The sequence below is a fragment of the Temnothorax longispinosus genome, chromosome 8, assembly GCF_030848805.1.
Source record: "Temnothorax longispinosus isolate EJ_2023e chromosome 8, Tlon_JGU_v1, whole genome shotgun sequence".
Taxonomy (NCBI): Eukaryota; Metazoa; Arthropoda; class Insecta; order Hymenoptera; family Formicidae; genus Temnothorax; species Temnothorax longispinosus.
In genome coordinates, this window is record NC_092365.1 from 20,700,046 (window position 1) to 20,717,952 (window position 17,907).

Consider the following 17,907-nt stretch of genomic DNA (forward strand, 5'->3'; position numbering starts at 1 on the left):
ATATTTCGATACTATTACGTTGTGAAAGACAACGCTCACGTCGCTTCTTATTTCAGAACGTCGCTCTTCATCATTATGAGCTTCATCTACTCGAAGCTGCTCATAGTCGTGTGCATCGCCTACGTGATAAGCGAAGTGGTGACGCACAAACTGCCGCTGTACTATTACGAGGGATTCTTCACATACCTTTACGGCATGAGTATCCTGTTCCTGTTGTACGTCTTCTGCTTCCTCCTTCAAGAGAGCGCTTGCTGTGCGAGGGGAGGCGATACGCCACCACCGCCACCGAGACCGCCCAAATCTGGTTGGACCGCTAAGGAACCCAAGGACAAGAACAAGAAGAAGGATAAGAAGGAAAAGGACCAGAAGCAGCCGAAGCAGACCAAAAAGGAAACTCAGGTTCTCAAAAAATATTAGCTTTTCACGAGAAACGAGGAATCTCTAATCTAATATAAACATACCTAATTAACAATTTTAATTAATGATCGATATTTCGTTAAGGGGTTATAGGAGTGTAGCGAACAGAAAATAGAGCACTTCTCAACATTATATAAGATTTAAAAAGATAGATAGTGTTTTTTTCTGGGGAAAAAAACATTTTTAATAATAAACATAAGATTTAAGATTTCAACAAAAATATTGAAATAATTAACAATAGTAGTGTCTTAAATAATCATTATGATCCATGCGCGCATGCATAATACCCAAGATTTTAGCTTTAGTAAATAGCAGATATTTTTTAACTTTACACTTATCATTTTTAGTTCATGGAAGGAATTTTAAAAAATTTTATTTTTTGCAAAGCTATAGACATTTAAATATTTGCATTTTCTTGAAAAATGTTTTTTTTTATAACTTAAAGAAAAAAATTAAAAGTAGGAAAAAACCTTCGTGAATTGATGCAAAATATTATTAAAATGTTACTTAAAAATTTCAAATTAATCGGATAAACCATTTTCAAAAATAATATTTTGAGAAAAACGCGTTTAGAGTCGTTAAGACGTAAACTTTGTAATTTTTAATAATTTACTTATAACTTATTAATTTATATTAGTTTCATTTTTATGACATCAAATGGAAAATAAATAAAGAATTTTTAATTTTTTGAAATTTTTAAAGTCCTAATCTCTTTGTTCGAAGTAAGAACGCATGCTTTAATACTTGATTTGTGCACTTATTTATCTATTTATTTTTAATAACATTTTACAACCTTGTAAAGTCTTTTTTTATTTTACACTAGCCTTCATCTCGTGATATGATCGTATATTTAACGGATAAAACAGTAAAATTATTTATAGGGACCTATGTAATGTGAAAGGTTCACACTATGATTGCAACAAGTTTCTAATTTTGAGCAAGTTTCACGGTTACGACAATGGCACGTTACCCGTGAAATTTATGAACGTGAATTTTAGTTAACGCGTAGTATCTAACAATATGTTATGCGGATATTCTCGACGTGCGTGTAATTGATGCGTTAATTGCTGCTTTTTATTTCGAATGTCTTTACCTAAATTTCTTGTAACAAAAATACAATTTAGTTGCGTTTTATTATTGCGTGCAATTTCAACAAAGATTTGAGTAATTTTTTAACGATGTTATATATTATATATGCTTGCAATTCTCTATTAATAGTATATTTATTTTATGTATAAACAATTTCCCAATGTAAAATTAATTAAATTCCGAATTTCTAAAGTAATATTTCTACGAGAATATATACATTTTGATTATATTATCGTGAAAGGCACCATTTTTGCAGGATGCGACTGATGTTGAAGCTGGTGTGGCTACACGAATTTTACGGAAACGAAAGACTTCGCAAAATGACCATAGCCATGGAAGCTTCTTCCTCAGAATTGGTGCAATAGGTAAGTTCACAATTTTTTCGGGAATACTAAAAAATTGTTCTTAACTGATGCAAATAATATCAATAAAAACTGATTAAACATAATTTGTTAGCGTTTGGACTGGGTACTATGGTATACAACGGTTTGGAATTCGGCGCGTTCTTCGAAGTGCCATTTACATCACCCTGCTATCAGATATTACAAGGCATCAATCCGGTGCTGCAGATGATCTTCACCTTTATGCAGATGTACTTTATTTTCATGAATTCTCGAGTACGTATTTGAAATTGCGAAACGAACGACAAACCGAAGGAGGGAGAATTAGAAAAATGCAAATTACGATATTCTTTTCACAGTTGAACATCCATCGTTTTAAAGTCATCGCTCGCTTCGGTCTGATGCACGTGGTCGCGACGAATCTCTGCGTATGGATACGCACGCTGGTTCTGGAGAGTCTCAAGGAGATCACTCAGTATCACAAAAAACTAGGCCAGGTTGAGGCGGGGATTCTCGGTAAGCGATCTATATTAGAATTAATCGGTATCATCGTTCGAACCGCGCCGAAGCGATGGTACGCCAAGTTCAAGTACTCTGGCGATTACGCTGTCGACGTGCCAATATATCGATGTGCCGACATTTGCAGAGAGCATCAAGCAGCACTCGATGCGAAACGCAGGGGCCATATTGGGTACCGAGCCGCGCGACATGGCACAATTACGAGAGGCTCCTCTCACGGCCTCTTCGAGGTCGACGACCGTCGTGCCGACCAGCACGGTTGTGACAGTTGGCACTGCTTTGGGTCGCGTGATGACAACGACAGCCAGATCAATCGCGGACGCGTTCACCTCGCCGTCTCCAACGTCCACCTCGACCACCTGGACAACCCCGTCGACGACGACGCCGTCAACCACCACCTTCGCGTTGCCTAATCTGACGACCACCACAGCGACAACCCTGTCCACTATCCTGACCACGTTCACCCCATCCACCACCAGCACCACCACCACTACCACCACCACCGAGAGAATCACCACTATCCCGACTACAACGAGCACCAGCACCACCACGACTATCACGCCGTCCACTACCACATTTTGGTCGCAAATTATGGAGCTAGTGAGCGCGCCGCAAAGTGACATGGATAACCAAGTACGGATCATGTCTTATTATGTCACTGTGAATAAATGCCGTTGAAACGGTAAACGCTAGAATTAAAAGTCTTCTTCCTCTTTCTTTTAGGTACCGCAGATCTTTGATGTGAGTAACTTGACGAACAGTAGCGAGTATTGGAGCCCGAACTTGGGTATCTACGCGGAAGCTCTGACGGAGGATGGCACAGTGTCCAATTCGTGCGGACGCGTCAATATCATGGGAACCATCGTGCAGGACGCGGCGCCGTATCTATTTCCATTCATAATAGAGTACAGTTTGATCGGAGCGGCAGTGATCTACGTCATGTGGAAGCATATCGGCCGACATCCGCGTTGGCCCCATTTGGCAGAGGCTGATCTTGAACGTCGTCTGGAGGCTATGCTATCTCGAAGAGCCGTCGCTCTTGCTCATGCAGGTAACTTTCTTTCTTTTCCATATCGTGATCATTTTAATTTCGAATATACTAGGTCAAATATTTTTTTATAGTTTCATAAATATGCATAATTTTTTTTGAGAATCGAGTTATCATAAAAGATATTACTAGGTCACACCAGAGTCGATTGCGTTGGAGCGAGCAAAGGTCTCTTCTGCGGTCTGCTTCTTCTGGTTGGTTCCCTGATATGCCTGATACTGTTCTTCGTGCTGATCCATCATCCGGAGCTCGGATTGCTCGCGATTTATCTCGCTGACGTATCTCACTGCGTCTTAATGGCGCTATCCATCATCGCCATAATCATCGGCTTCATTCGCGTGCAGAGCCTCAAGTTTAAGGCCGAGGAGCAGAGCGATCTTAATGACATCCTCCTGCGCGTCTCCGCCTTCGGTCTCTTCGTCTATGCCGTCTTCAGCGTGATCGCCGGTTCCTTGGCAGCCTTCACGCACGAGCCGAATCTGCTGGTGATGGTGACGGGATTGCTCTCGGTCGCCCAAGTCGTCCTTCAGATGCTCTTCATCGCTGATGTGTCGCGCAGGCGAGTTCACCTGCCGGAGCACGATCGCAGCAAGCCCGGCAGGCAGATAGTCACTTTCCTGCTGATCTGCAATGTGACCATGTGGGTGATCTACACTTTCGAAACCCAGAAGGTTATTGCCAATCCGGTGCAGCTTGATTTCTACGGATTCCTCGCTTGGGCCATTGTGCAGAGGATCACCCTGCCGCTGTGCATCTTCCACAGGTTCCACAGCGCCGTGACGCTGGCCGAGATCTGGAAGACTAGCTACAAGGCGCGTCTGGAGTAGACGAGCGGGGAGTCTCGTCATAGTCAATCGTCCGGAGTGGTCGTCGGTTGGAATAACGAAGGAGCGAGCACAAGCAGGTCAGGATGCTCGACGATCTCGATCACGTACATCGACTTCGGGTCTCGAAAAAAAAGGTGAAGATTGAGAAGAAAGGAGGAAAAAAAAGAAAAAGCGGAAAAGATCAATTGAGAAGATCGACGGACGGAAAAAATTGGAAAAATGATGGATCAGCCGGAATAATCCAACATATTCAGCGTGTCCGATACGCTCGTTGCACGAAGAAATCTTCGGATGATATTCAAGTCGTTGATAATTGTTGACAGTTCCAAGAATTCAAGTTGGGAAGTTGAAGATATATCTCGTTGAGAAAACCCTTTATCGACATCTGAAGAGACGCTTCAGTGATACGCTCAAGGTCGATCTGGACATCCTCGAAGAGGAGCTATCGCGTAAAGTGGAGCCAGACATGATTGTGCCGAGTCGCAAACTGTTTCTTTGTCTCCTTGTTTTACGTACGTTATATTTCTTCCTTTCTTTTTATTATGTTCTCAACATTGGTCAGTAGAGATAACAGGGAGAAGGACGGATCAATGACAACCTGGACGATCGACAAATCTTGTTAATCAGACAGGCTTTCGCCGTAACTTCGGCGTAAACGAAGCACAAAACAACAAAAATGTTTAGCGCATACGCATTTTCCTTCACCGCGTTTTCTCACCTTACACGATCTCTATATACTGCCACCAAATTTTCTACTTTTATATGTATGACGTTATATGTACCGTATATGTACCCTCGCCCCATTGTGCATTATCAAGAGCATTGTAGACAATTCGGTTCACTCGTGGGGATTTAGATTGTTCGATATTTCCTGGAATTTCTATTATTTCATTCATTATGTCGGATATGTCGGATATATCGCTGTGATATACTTTTTGTGAAAAACTTGAGTCGGCGTTGGGCGGCGAATCTCCTTCTATTCATACATTAACGTATATGTTTAACTAAATACTTGATATTTTTATAAATCGATATTTAGCGGACGAGATTAGCCTCTAAGTTTATCGTGTTTGGTTTACGCTCTCCGATATACGTATATCTTATGAGACGTTAATTAATTCGGTAATCAGAATTCATCGTATCAAACAATTAACTGGCTGTCGAAGCGAACGGCTTCGTTTCTACACTTTATCGAAATAATTGCGCGATCGTAAAATCGATGATCGTGAATGGTCGTGATTGTACATTCTTCGCAGTCTAACTGACGAAATCTCAAAAGAGGCTCGACGAAGAACAGGGTAATTTCGCGGCGTTGTTCGCTTAACGAAAGCAAAAATAGAGCGACGTTTCGGCCTCGCGAAAGATCCTCTCGTTCTCGAAACACTTCACCCAAGACGCGAGTGCTTCCTCGCATTCAAGAGCGCGCAATTAGCGAGAGATCCATCCCTTCAAAAGGGATCCATTTGTACCCGTAAGATCTCTTTCATTGTTTCCCGTTGCGTGCCACAGAGTACAAAATTGTTTTGGAAATTTTTCGAATATTTTACTGTTTATCAACATTTTTTCAACATTCGCGCACTTCGAATGAACACGCCGAAGACATCGCGCGAACCTTCGTCGTATCTTCATCGCGAGCAGTTGGCACACATTTAAAGAACAACATTGAACGAAAAAGTCAATGAGGAAGGAGACCAACACGAGCGATTGTGTACAGAGAGTATTTCGTTTCAAAACTCGTCGAGTACTGAATGGAGCATATACTCGAAAAGTTTTCGCGAATGTAAGCGGAAGTTACGTTCTATGATGCAGATTGTGTGACTAAAACGTACGTAAGAGCGGCGCGAAGGAAGTCAATGATGACTTACGTCAAAGAGGCTTATTTTCGTCGAAAAGCGATCTCGTACGTGTTTGTCCTTTCAATTAAATATTCTCACAGACGGTACGATGTTTGAACGTCAAAGATGTCCATTGTGAATGGCTTAATTCTTTGAGGGGCGACGGTGCAGCTTGTGTACTTCATGTATAAGTCACAGTATAATGTATTTAGGTGCCACGACATTTGTGCGTTTCTATGTTGGTGCGATGTGGTTTAATTTGTGAACTACAGTGCCTAAGTTTCACTCTCTAGTACTGCTTCTCTTTCGGAGATCTTGCACAAAATACGCTGACTTTCTCGGGCCCCTGAAAGAGTTAAGGAAGAGAACTTCGGGGGTAGAAAAGAAAGAACGAGATTTATAATCGGTACAGGCGAATAGAGGAGCTCGCACACCACTCACGAAATATAAGAGGTAATTATTCTCATCATTATTGATTAGTGTTTAAGCCTATCTCGAAGAGATATCGATCTTTCGCATTTACTTCGCTATTGATATCATATGTAGATCGTTGAGAAAAGATAACGTTCATCGTATAGAGACTATACTTTGTGAATTCCTCCACAATCCTTGTGAAAATACTCCCTTTCTTCTAAGAGTAAAGCACAACATTAAATTTTATTTAATAAAATTTATACTTAACGCGTAAATTTTATTAAGTAGAACTTTCTCACGCGATGAGAAAAACAATAATATACAAGACACACTCGAAATCCTGACGGAAATCATAATTGTACACCAGTCGACGTCTTTAGCTTTCGAGTCTAAATATTTTAATTATTAGAAATAATATAAATAATAAGTAATGCGCTCGTGCGCGAAATGAAAAAAAATGTTATTGCACCGCAAACAACTGAAGCAGTTGTTTAACAACCGTTAAGGATCGATTAAACATAATTATAATCCTACATTATTAAAAGGTAAACACAATATAAATATATATAGATATAAATATATATATATATATATATATATATATATATATATATATTATAAAGACTCTTGTATTAATTTTCATGTGCGCAACTGTAGTTGGAGTGTTGCGTGCGAATGTAAATAATAATAATCACTCTTTGTCAGCAAATTATTCAGCAGAGTGTCTGTGAAACGAACGTCATTATATTGCCAATAGATTGAGGATTAAGCTTAAACAAATTTTTAATTTTTCAGCTGTTATTCTAATTAATTACTCAAAGTATATAGCTGATTTTTCCAGAATTATACATGTGGCAAAAAGTATATAATATGCATTTTAATTTAGAAAAAAAATATATATATATCAGTACAAAGATTATAAAATGCGTATGAACTTCTATAAATCAAAACACTCATGCATGTCTCATACTTCAGTCATTATAGATTTAATTAGAAAAAAAGTGTAGATGAATCAGCTTGTATGGGCGATAATATGCAATGCTAATTAACACTAAATTGATATGTTGGTCTAAGATCACGCTAAATTGTCAATTGTGAGAACAGAGTTTGTGAAAATCGTCACAACTCTGTGAAAATTTTAATTTTTTTGCAAATATCTGTGAACCTCTTCGTTTCGTCGACACTTTGCGCGATCACATCATAGAAGGGACAAAATCACGACACAACAGCATAGCGAAAGATCTCATTGCGAGAATTAAATTAATTAACAAGGCACTGCCACACCGGACCAACAAAGCCGAAACGAATGACAGAAGGGATTCTGAAAGGGAAAGAGGAAAAACACGCGCAAATGCAGAAAGAGAACCAATAATCCTTTATCAATTTCCCGTAAAGAGAAAAGCTATAAAGAAGATATATATGAAACTAAAACGTTTCCAGACCCTTCCACGTTTAAAGAGTGTGAACGAGTGCGTAGTTCCAATATACGTATGTGTGATTAGAGAGTGAGAAAAGAAAAAAAGAGAGAAAGAGAGCGAGAGAGAGAGAGAGAACGAGAGAGAGAGAGATAACGAGAGAAAGATAGACAAAAGGAGAAGAAGAACGGAAGAATACTTGAAACGTTTTTCTTCGGCAAACAACGTCTTTGTATACTCTACCCATGTTGTAAGGAGAAAAAAAAACCACGATTCTCTTGTATATGTACATCAATATCTCGATAGTAGCCGTAAGCCTAATTAGTGAGTCGCGGATTTGCGATAGGGCTAACGAAATGAATGCAATTGAGATTCGCCCGATTTAATTACAAATTGTGCGCGATTGCGTTAATTTAATTTTTGTTCGCAGAATCATTGGCATTGCAAATTTATTGCAAATTCGCGCCATTCTATAAATTTTCATTTTCATATAAATCGCATATTTATCATATATATATAATAGAAATAACTATAACAGCATTATAAATATGTTCAAATAAATCGCACGTATGGTACCCGACATTGTGTAAGCAATCAGATTTTCTTTCGTAACAGTATTCCAATTACGTTCCATATTTATTGAGACGATAGCATGTTTGCAGCAACTTCGTATATACTTCTATAAGTTCACCAAGTCGCGAATCCGCCAGAAACAGACGAAAAAAGGACTAGAGAGGACAATTTGCATATGCATGCGCGTGCCGGAAGCAAATCCGCGACGCATTATTATTTAACATAATGTAGTGAGTTTTCGATGTCTTCGAGTATAATTACAGTTTGTACACGTATACACGCAGTTTTAAGCAACAGAACATACACACCAACACAAACACACACATACACACACACACACACATACAACATACACGCGCGCACAAGTGGCATCACTCATGGATTTACCAGAGACACATCAAGAAGGAAGCGAGGACAATGGAAGGCACAGAACGGAAGAAGTTAACGTTTCGTCGGAACAGGCGATAATGACAGACGGAACACAAAGAAATAAAAAATAAAAATAAAATACAGTAAAAGTATAAATTACATGTTGTGGTGTAAGCAGTTCTTCGAATGTCGAGTAGCGACGAATACGTCTGTAAATTCATAAATTCGCTCATTCATCGATTCCTATTTTCCATTGTATACCGTTAAAACCAGTTTCATTGTGACCCGAGTTACATCGTTGCCGCATCATTTGTAACGATACACGATTATATTGGTTAATAAAAGTTATCTAGACGTAATGCATGTCTATTTTATTTTTATCCCAAGCTTCCCCAGACAGCGCCATATGTCCAAAATCGAGAAATAAGACGTCTTTTAGCCATCTTTTCGTAAGATGTCTAAAAGACATCTGATGACTAAAAGACATCTTTTAGACGTCTTATGTCCCGCTTTTGGACATGCTGTATGGGTTCCTTGTTCCCTTTCTTCATGCAAGCTTCTCCATTACAATCGCATTTCAAGAAGCAAACATTTTCCAATGATGATTAAATTATATATTGTTTGCATGATCCGTATCTCTGTAGGCTTCTAAGACATTTCAATGTTTTTCACATCCGAAAATATTAAATAAATACTGTATGTAATGTTTAACAGAATTTGTAATAGCAAAGAGTTTCTAAACATATTTTAATTCGCAAACTTTTACGTGAATGGTTTACAAATCTAGAAAAATATTCCAATTTTTATATTTATATAAAACAAATATATTTAACAAATATATATTTTTCATACACACGTAAAATGCGAATCAACAGTCAATAATGACGGTCTCGTAACAGATTCATGTATCTACTGTAGATATATTGTTCCAAATATTTATTAGGACGTTATAAGTAATTCTTACATATAAAATTTAAGCTTTGAGATATTCCCAATACAATGACTTTAATAATAAAAACATATTAACATAATTTGCGAAGATAGCAGAAAATATACGTGTGCCTTGTAATGCAGTTGAATATCGTGTTCACCACGAGATGGTGGTTGTTTCTAACCAGTCTCGAAAATACAATGTAGAGCAATCCCACTGCTTGTTTCAATGTTCAAGTTATCATTAATATATTAACACTTTGCATTTATTATTTGTAACAGGATGATATCTAAACTCGCACGCAAATCATAAGGTTTGTGTTCAGATTTAACGTACACCATGTGAATAAATCAACCCGATTGTAGGTCGGTTGAATTATTAATCGTTGCATTATTAATTTGGATCGTATCATGCTCAAGTCACCTGCGCGTACAAAGTATGTTAAGGACATCATTCAAATGAAATCTGGCACGATTCCTTGTAGGACGACATTCATCGCAGGTAAGATTTAAAATATGCCTGCAATAAATGCCAATAAAACGATAGCGACTTTCACCTGTAAACGTGCGGAAAAATTACTTTTTTTATTCATTTTTATTTATCACACATACACAAATGAAGATTTCTTTTCAACATATATTAAAATAAAAATTCAAAGTTACATTTCCGCGAATACGTCCAGATGTCAGGAAACCATTATACAACTACAAAAGAATGGCTCGAGAAAGAGTTAATGTAACTACATAAAACTCGGCTTATGTAAAGAATTTGCGGAACCAAATGAGCCGGACGTGAGTCAGGAACCATAATTAACAAAATATTCGACTACCAGCTCGAGCGGCTAGAGTATAACGCAACGGCGATCGAGCGAGCAACGGCAACGGGAAGACGGAAGGCGCGACGTTCGAGCGGGCGAAATTACAAATGAGAAGTGGAAAACGGCCGGGCCGAAAGAAAGGTACACAAATGCATATGTATGGTAGGCGCGTATCGACGTCGCCAGAAGTGTTCGTTGGCAGGCTGGCCTGGCATTGTGAACGACCGGTAAACAATTAGTCGCGCCGTATGGCGATGAATCATTATTAAAGACGACGATGACGAGCCCGACTGTCCTCAGGCGCTCCGTCGTCGTGCCGGTCATTCGAGCGGGCCTGGTTAACATGCGACATTAATTTGCGTAAGGTGTGTTTTGGGGTGCTACTTGAAAAGGCAGCAGCGGATGTGGGTGCGCAATAGAAAAGAGATGACGTACCGAGAGAGCGGGAAAGGAGAAGAAGAAGAAGAAGAAGAGCACTGGCCCCGGTGAGGCTTCACCGGGCCTCATTTGCCTTTCAATGCGCTGCTTCCCTTCGTCTTCTTCTCATTGTGCGACACGGCCATTGTCATGCCTCCGTACACGGTGTATTACCTGTGCCTATCCATATTCGTGTCGGCGTGGGTGGCGACCGCGCACGGCAGCCGCGTTAAAAGGCGATTCCTAAAACATGTCTCAGATCGCCTGTCCGTGTCTCGCATTTTTTCAGGATGATCGCTAAAAATTATTCATCTCCGATGTTCATCGCGCGCCGTTACGACTGTCAGGTGAAATTCATGTTTACGGGTCGTTAGGTAAAATAAAGGTGACAAATAGAAGGGAATAATTGTAAGAAACTGTAACTAAGGTGAGAAAAACTCGGCTGATAGATTCGTAATAGCAAAAAGACGTCCAAAAAAAATTTCAACGCCTATACTTTTACGGTTTCTATTCTGTGTTGGATAAAAATAAAAATAATTCGCGTGCTGCAGATTTTTTGAGCTAACTAACTACTTGCAAGTTTAACGCGCGCGAATGCTTCGCTACAGGATTTTTTTCCTCCAGCTATTCGCATTTCTCGCAAAGCGGTCTTCAGCTTATTTAACTACGATCCATCATCGAGATAACAAGGCTACTGGGAATTCATCTCAAGTAATCTCGTGCTTGAAAGACCGATAACATTCTACACAGGGAGATTTCTCCTCATCAGTACGCGCGGTTGCGACGTCAAAAATCGCAAGTCTCCGGCGTGCTTCCGGATGCCTGGCGGCTTTCTACTCTAGAGGCAACGTAATAGTCCGTATAATGGCGGGTCGGGTGGCGGCGGGTGCGAGTCGAGTCGAGTCAATTCGGCTCAAGTCGAGGAAGCGAATCGACTCGGAGACGCCCCGGGCGGCTTAGCGCAGCCGTGCGAAGGTGAGAGACCACGGGCTGTTTGTACCGCTTAGGCTAATGAGGTACAGATGGCGATATTCTTGTGTGCCGTAAGGCGAATTGGAGGGTGAGACGTGAAGAAACGCGGGACACACGCACGCACGCACGAACACACTCACATAAACACCGAGAATCAGCCGAATCCGGCGCAAGGTGGCTATAGGAAGGCGGACGGGCGCGCGAGCGAAAGGGGTTGCCCTCGTTTGATCTGATCCTTATCTCGGCCAGCCGGTCGGTCCCTCGGCTACCGCCGAGGTGATCGCTATCTCGCCGATACGCACCCTCCTTTTAACCCGGTGTTACGGTGAAACCTGCGGTGGTTGAGTGCACACGCTCGCCTTTTCGGCTGGGCGCAGATGCGCCGCGGCATTGCAGTGCTTGCATACCGGCGCGGATACATCGATCCTTGTCCGATAATACGACGCCCCTACTAACTGATGTCCGGTCGTTTCACGGTGTGCGTACCGCGCGTGTGTTGTACGACACGATAAGCGAGCGCTAAGATTTGCCGCGCGTTAGTAACGGCAAGGAAAGCCTTCGAGAGACAACCGCCTGAACCGCCTATCGCACCTTTCACACTGTTAATTTAAAGTATTTCACGCTATCGCGGTTTATGTCGCAATAATAGAGAGGAAGAGGCGAAGAGTAAAGTATTTATTAATTACTTGCTTTATATCGGTCCGTGACAAATGCTAGATGTATTCGATTTTTCGACTAATCTCACTCTCTGTCTTCTTCAATAAATATATATTAGTTCTCGAATTTGCAGACTCTCGACAAAGAAAAATTTTTGTCGCGGCGCGAAGGTCTAAATATATAGACGTAATGTAGAAATGCGTAGGGCGAGTCGAAGGGACGCGGACGGCTGAAATGAGAGCTGGCTGGAGCGGACAGTCGCGATTTCACACCGCGGCCGTGATCCGTGATTTCACGGCAGCTGCTCGCGCGGCAGGAAGTGAGACATCATACGTGTGCGCTGGCACTAACTTTCTTGCATAATGTGAAATCGGGGACGGGCCGCTCGTCTTTAAGAACCGACAATCGCCAAAGAACAATGAAACGATGAATCTTCTTCGGCAGCCGGCTCGGTTGGCGTACGGAGTACCTAGATCACAAACTGGCACTTTCAAGGATAAAGAAGATTATTTTCTACGAAAAACGAGGTATATTCTTTTACATAGATTCAATATCAAATCACCGGCGTGTGAAGTAAATCGAAAATATGTATATTCTTCTCAACAATAAAAAATATAAGCGAAAAAAAGAATTACTGGGACAAATTGATATAAATATATGAAAATTAACGACAACATTGTGTTTTTTAGCTACTTAAGCTTTAAGATAGGCTTCTTAATCTTTCGCTTACAGAAATTTAATACAGTAAGTGATTATTTGGCTAGTGATTAATTACTTATTTTGAATATTAAAAGCACTGTTTTAAATGCTTTTAATACTCAAAATAAGTAATTAATCACTAGCCAAATAATCACTTACAGTATTAAATTTTCGTGTAAGAGTTAGACTTATTGTTAGATATTGGGATCACATCAGAAGATATGTTATGTACATTAGTTAAAATTTTTAAAGAATTGATGGCCAGAAAAATGTAAAATTAATCATGGATTGCATGGCATACGCATATATATACATGTATGTCACAGCCTCTTCGCAGGTAAGTCAAAGGCGATAATAGCCTCGGTTGTTGTTTGCACTCCTTCTGAAGGGGGAAAGGGCTTCCGTTTAGGGGCGGAATAAGTGCATCCTTAATTACCTTCTGGCTCGGACCGATAAAAGGATAATAGGCGCATCTTCCCTCTATTTCCGCCGGCCGGTTGCCACGCTCCCGTCTACGGATCCCAATTTTTTAATAGTCGTCATTACGAGCTTTCTCGATATAGACTCGGGCGCCGGAGATGTAATCCGTGGGCATCAAACTGGAACGCGTTCGCGTTCGGTATAATGCGGACAGGATGCTAATTTGATTATTAGTCGGATTGCGGCAGTTACGAATCGCAGAACTGCTAAATTGCGGCAATCACCGTTTCCCGACAGCGCGAGCTTTCTTATCGCGGGAAACACCGCGCATCGCAATTATACAAACGTTTATATATAAGAACAGAGTAAGTACATCTCGAATTCGAGTGGCACTCGGGGAAATGAGACGAGGGTATCGAAGCGTCGATCGAATTAATGTTTTTTATTCGTCCGTTCGATACGCGGGCGCGCGGGCATGAGAACTTAAGAACGGAAATCGCAGAAACAATATTCTCGTTGGCGTGCAACAACGTCTACATGAATAAAATCTCTGTGTAATTGTAGATTAATGAGAAATAACACAATATATATGAAAATATTATGAATATTTCTATATGCTCATATATCCCAACGAGACTTTTTGCGGGCACGAAACGACGTAGGTGGGTACATAAAGTAGGTGGACTGCACACTTATCCGCAACCCCGCACGAGCGTGGCGGCGCAGGCTCGTACTTACGTTAAATTACGGGTAGGCACGCGTGCAAGTACCATTAGTTTTCTCTCGTGCGTATGCCGCCATGACTGGGCAAGGCATCGGCGCGGCGTTTCATACTTTTATGCAAATACCATCGACTCAGAAGAGCGCCGCAATGACCGACGCGATAGCTGTGCGAAAAATCGCGAGTATACGACAGTCGCGCTCGCCGGCAAAAGTCCGATTACGCTCGTTAACGGCACGAATGGCGTTTTCCCAAGCTGTTCGAGTCACACGGGAAGTATAATGACATTTGTATTTCTCTAGCTTTTTTTCACTTTTGTTTTAAGTCTCTGTATGAGACGAACTGATTCTTAAATATTTTAAGTCTTCATCCACTGAACAGTATAATTTTACTTTTCTATCGAACGATATAGGTGTATTGATTCAATCGCGTATTTTTATCAAATATTCTGCAATTTAGCAATCACTTTGTTAAACGAAAATAGGCAAACCATAGAAATTCTTGAATTCTTCTTCCGACAACGAGAAAGTTAAAGGGCCAAAAATCCAAAAGTCTATATAGAAACGCACGCACCGCGAATGTACTCTTGCAGAATGTGCATCCGCAGTTTCTCGCGAGTTTCGTGGCCTATCGATCTTCTCACGCTTTCTCCTCTTGCGGTCTAGGGAAGACGAGGGAGATATATGCCGGTAGCTGCGCGGGAGAAAGAAAGAAAGATAAAGGGAGATCGTAAAACCGCACCAGATAGACAGAGGAGGCCGATCGGTCGAGAGACAGGAGCGACGAGGAAGAGCACTCCACCGTCGTCGGCGTCAGTGGATGTAGAATCGAGGAGGGCGAGGCGGCGCGGCGAGGGAGAAGAATTGAAAGAAGTTATGAAAATAAGGCGAAGCCGGAAAGGGGCGTACGATATGCGCATGCGACGATCGACACGCAAGACAGGCGCTCTAATTTTAGATCTTGTCACTCTGACGCCAGCTGGCGTGTCCCTCCCCGCCTATTACACGCGTTTACGCACACACTAGCTGACGAGCGCAGCGCAAAGCACGCACCGCACCGCGCCGCGCCGAGCTGCTCGGCGCAGCGCGCTGCACATCCGACGTGACTGCACGTCACGATCATGCACCAGCCTCACGCACGGATGCGATGCGAAACGCGCGAGAGATGGATGCTTACCCGGCTATTACGCGCGAGTCCACGATATCCTCGGCGAGCCGTACGAGAAACCGCATCGTGATCCCGCGATCATCTCCATATGTCTACCAGACGTGCCTCCGTTTGGTTCCGACTGGTTCCGGAACCGGGAACGATCGTTTAACTTCTCGAAATTTTGAAGGGAGAAGATGAAAACTTACATCCTTGCTCGATGCATTTTGTATGACTTTTGTAATGAAAAACTCTTGTATGAATTCTGATGATGTATTCAAAAATCGCGTATTACACTTCGATTGCGGATCATGAAACAACACTTGTCGTGAAAGAGTCACAAGACAGACAGGGGTTAAGGCTTAAGGCAAGTGAGGGCAAGTGTATCGTTCCGTCCTTCGATTTAGACGAAGTAAACATTAATCCGCCACAAGTCGTTTAAACGCTAATTGCAAATCAAACAAGGAACTTGACATCTTCGATGAAATAATTACGCGGTAACGGTAGAAGAGAAAATATAGGATTTCCATCTATGTGAGACATTAAAATAATTACTATTATTACACATCACGCTGGCAGGCTGTTGCAATAAGAAGTCCCGGATTGATCTAAAAGTCTGCGCAATTTACCGGTATGCACGGTATTTTTCTTCCCTGTCGAGGAAGTGCGCGTGTCTATAATGATTGCCAGTTGAACACGCGGGTTTAACGTCATCCGTTTTGCCGTGAGAAGTGTCGTGATACAAGTATAATTCATTTCTATAAATCGCGCATTTCCTCGTCTTATCATAGCGACATGTTGGTAAACACGTACGTCCTAATTTGATATAATAATTAACATCTAAACATATAATGCGAAAATAAATTAAGATAATTGTAATTGATAACATACAGCTATACTATTTGTCCGATGTAACTGCCGATTTACTTTACTGAAATTGATTATTATATTCAATCTTTTTTCTTTCTCTTTTCTTCTTAATTTTAATCACCTCACTCAATTTTGCTTAATTTCTTGTACAAATAAAAATTTTCTGTTCCCGCGAAGCTTAATGTGTTCTTTATTACTTACTTAGAAAATGCACGGGTAGTCATTAAAAAAAAAAAGGATCTTGTAATTCACGCCTTAACGCTTAACGCGTGCACCTGTCGCGAGTCCGGTCCCGGCTTGGCGGAGCGAGCTCAATCTTCCGTATCCGGGAAAGCGTGTCGAGCCGCGTGCAAAGTTCTTACGCAAATCGTAAACGGGCCGCGAGGAGAAAGACCGAATGAATGACAAAGAGGAAGACGAAGCGAGCGCGCCGAAGAAAAGGCCCGTAATTTCCGAGGTGGCATCGCGGTGGCGATGCACATCAGGCTGGGTCAGCTCGATCGCGATAAATTGCGCGGGCTGTGCAAAACGGGGGAGAGAAGCCGGGGCATCGTACTCCGCGGATGTATCTTGCACGAGCGCGGCGTGTATCTAACGGGCGCGCTGCGATGAGGGAACGGAGGGATGGATGATATCTTCGCGCTCTAGGGTTCCGTGGCAATCGCGAATGGAAAGAAGGCGCACTCATTGGACCTTCACTTCCTCTCATTGTTCTCTATCGTCTCCTTTCCTCCGCGCTGCCGCGAAGGCAGCTTTCTCAGCTCGCCTTAATTCGCCCGGCGTATTCAGAAAAGGTGAAGGAGGAGGAGGAAGAGGAGGTGGGACCTCGATGGTAACAGTGTAACATCCGATTAGCTCATTATGCACAAAGATCGACGTTGATAAATTCGACGCTTCGGCCGCTCGAAATACGCGGTTGCGGGCAATTCCGCTAGTCGCTTCGCGTTACGCTATCCAACACGCTTCCGACAGATATATTCCGTGAGATGAAACGATATCGATTATTTCTTGTAGCCTAGCGGTATCGTCGCTAACTACGAAGTGACACTAATAATGAGCTTCCGGGGACACTAATAATATAATTGGTTTCCGTCAGAAGCACCCTAGGATATCGTTTTCATCAAGCGATCAACAAAATTCGCGCAATATTTTTTTTAATCGAAAGTAAAACGCTATTAAAGTTTAGTATGTGTTTTCAATGCAATTAACAATTTCCAATTATTATTTTAAATTTGATCAAAACTATACATGGTTCTTTCTAGCTGTACTGAAAATGATATACGAATTAATAAAAAAATTAGTGTTAAGCGTATTTTCACCTGCCTAGTATTTTTCACATGTATAAGTCAATTTTTTTGTCTGATGTTTTGCGAGGCATCCAAGTCATAATAATTAATGGACTGTTAAGTT

The 17,907-nt window shown here is 41.5% G+C and overlaps 1 protein-coding gene across 6 annotated transcripts in view; it reads left to right on the forward strand.

The window, feature by feature from the left end:
* Otopla (Otopetrin-like a) overlaps positions 1-9,206 on the forward strand; it is a 33,309-nt gene extending 24,103 nt beyond the window's left edge. For all 6 annotated transcript variants that reach the window (XM_071787082.1, XM_071787084.1, XM_071787083.1 and 3 more), the window contains 7 exons: positions 57-399; positions 1,763-1,871; positions 1,963-2,123; positions 2,207-2,363; positions 2,494-2,999; positions 3,090-3,417; positions 3,547-9,206. In XM_071787082.1, coding sequence (XP_071643183.1) covers positions 57-399; positions 1,763-1,871; positions 1,963-2,123; positions 2,207-2,363; positions 2,494-2,999; positions 3,090-3,417; positions 3,547-4,241 — 2,299 coding nt within the window. In that variant the 3' untranslated portion in view covers positions 4,242-9,206. The remainder of the gene's footprint in view (positions 1-56; positions 400-1,762; positions 1,872-1,962; positions 2,124-2,206; positions 2,364-2,493; positions 3,000-3,089; positions 3,418-3,546) is intronic.
* The last annotated feature ends 8,701 nt before the right edge of the window (positions 9,207-17,907 follow it).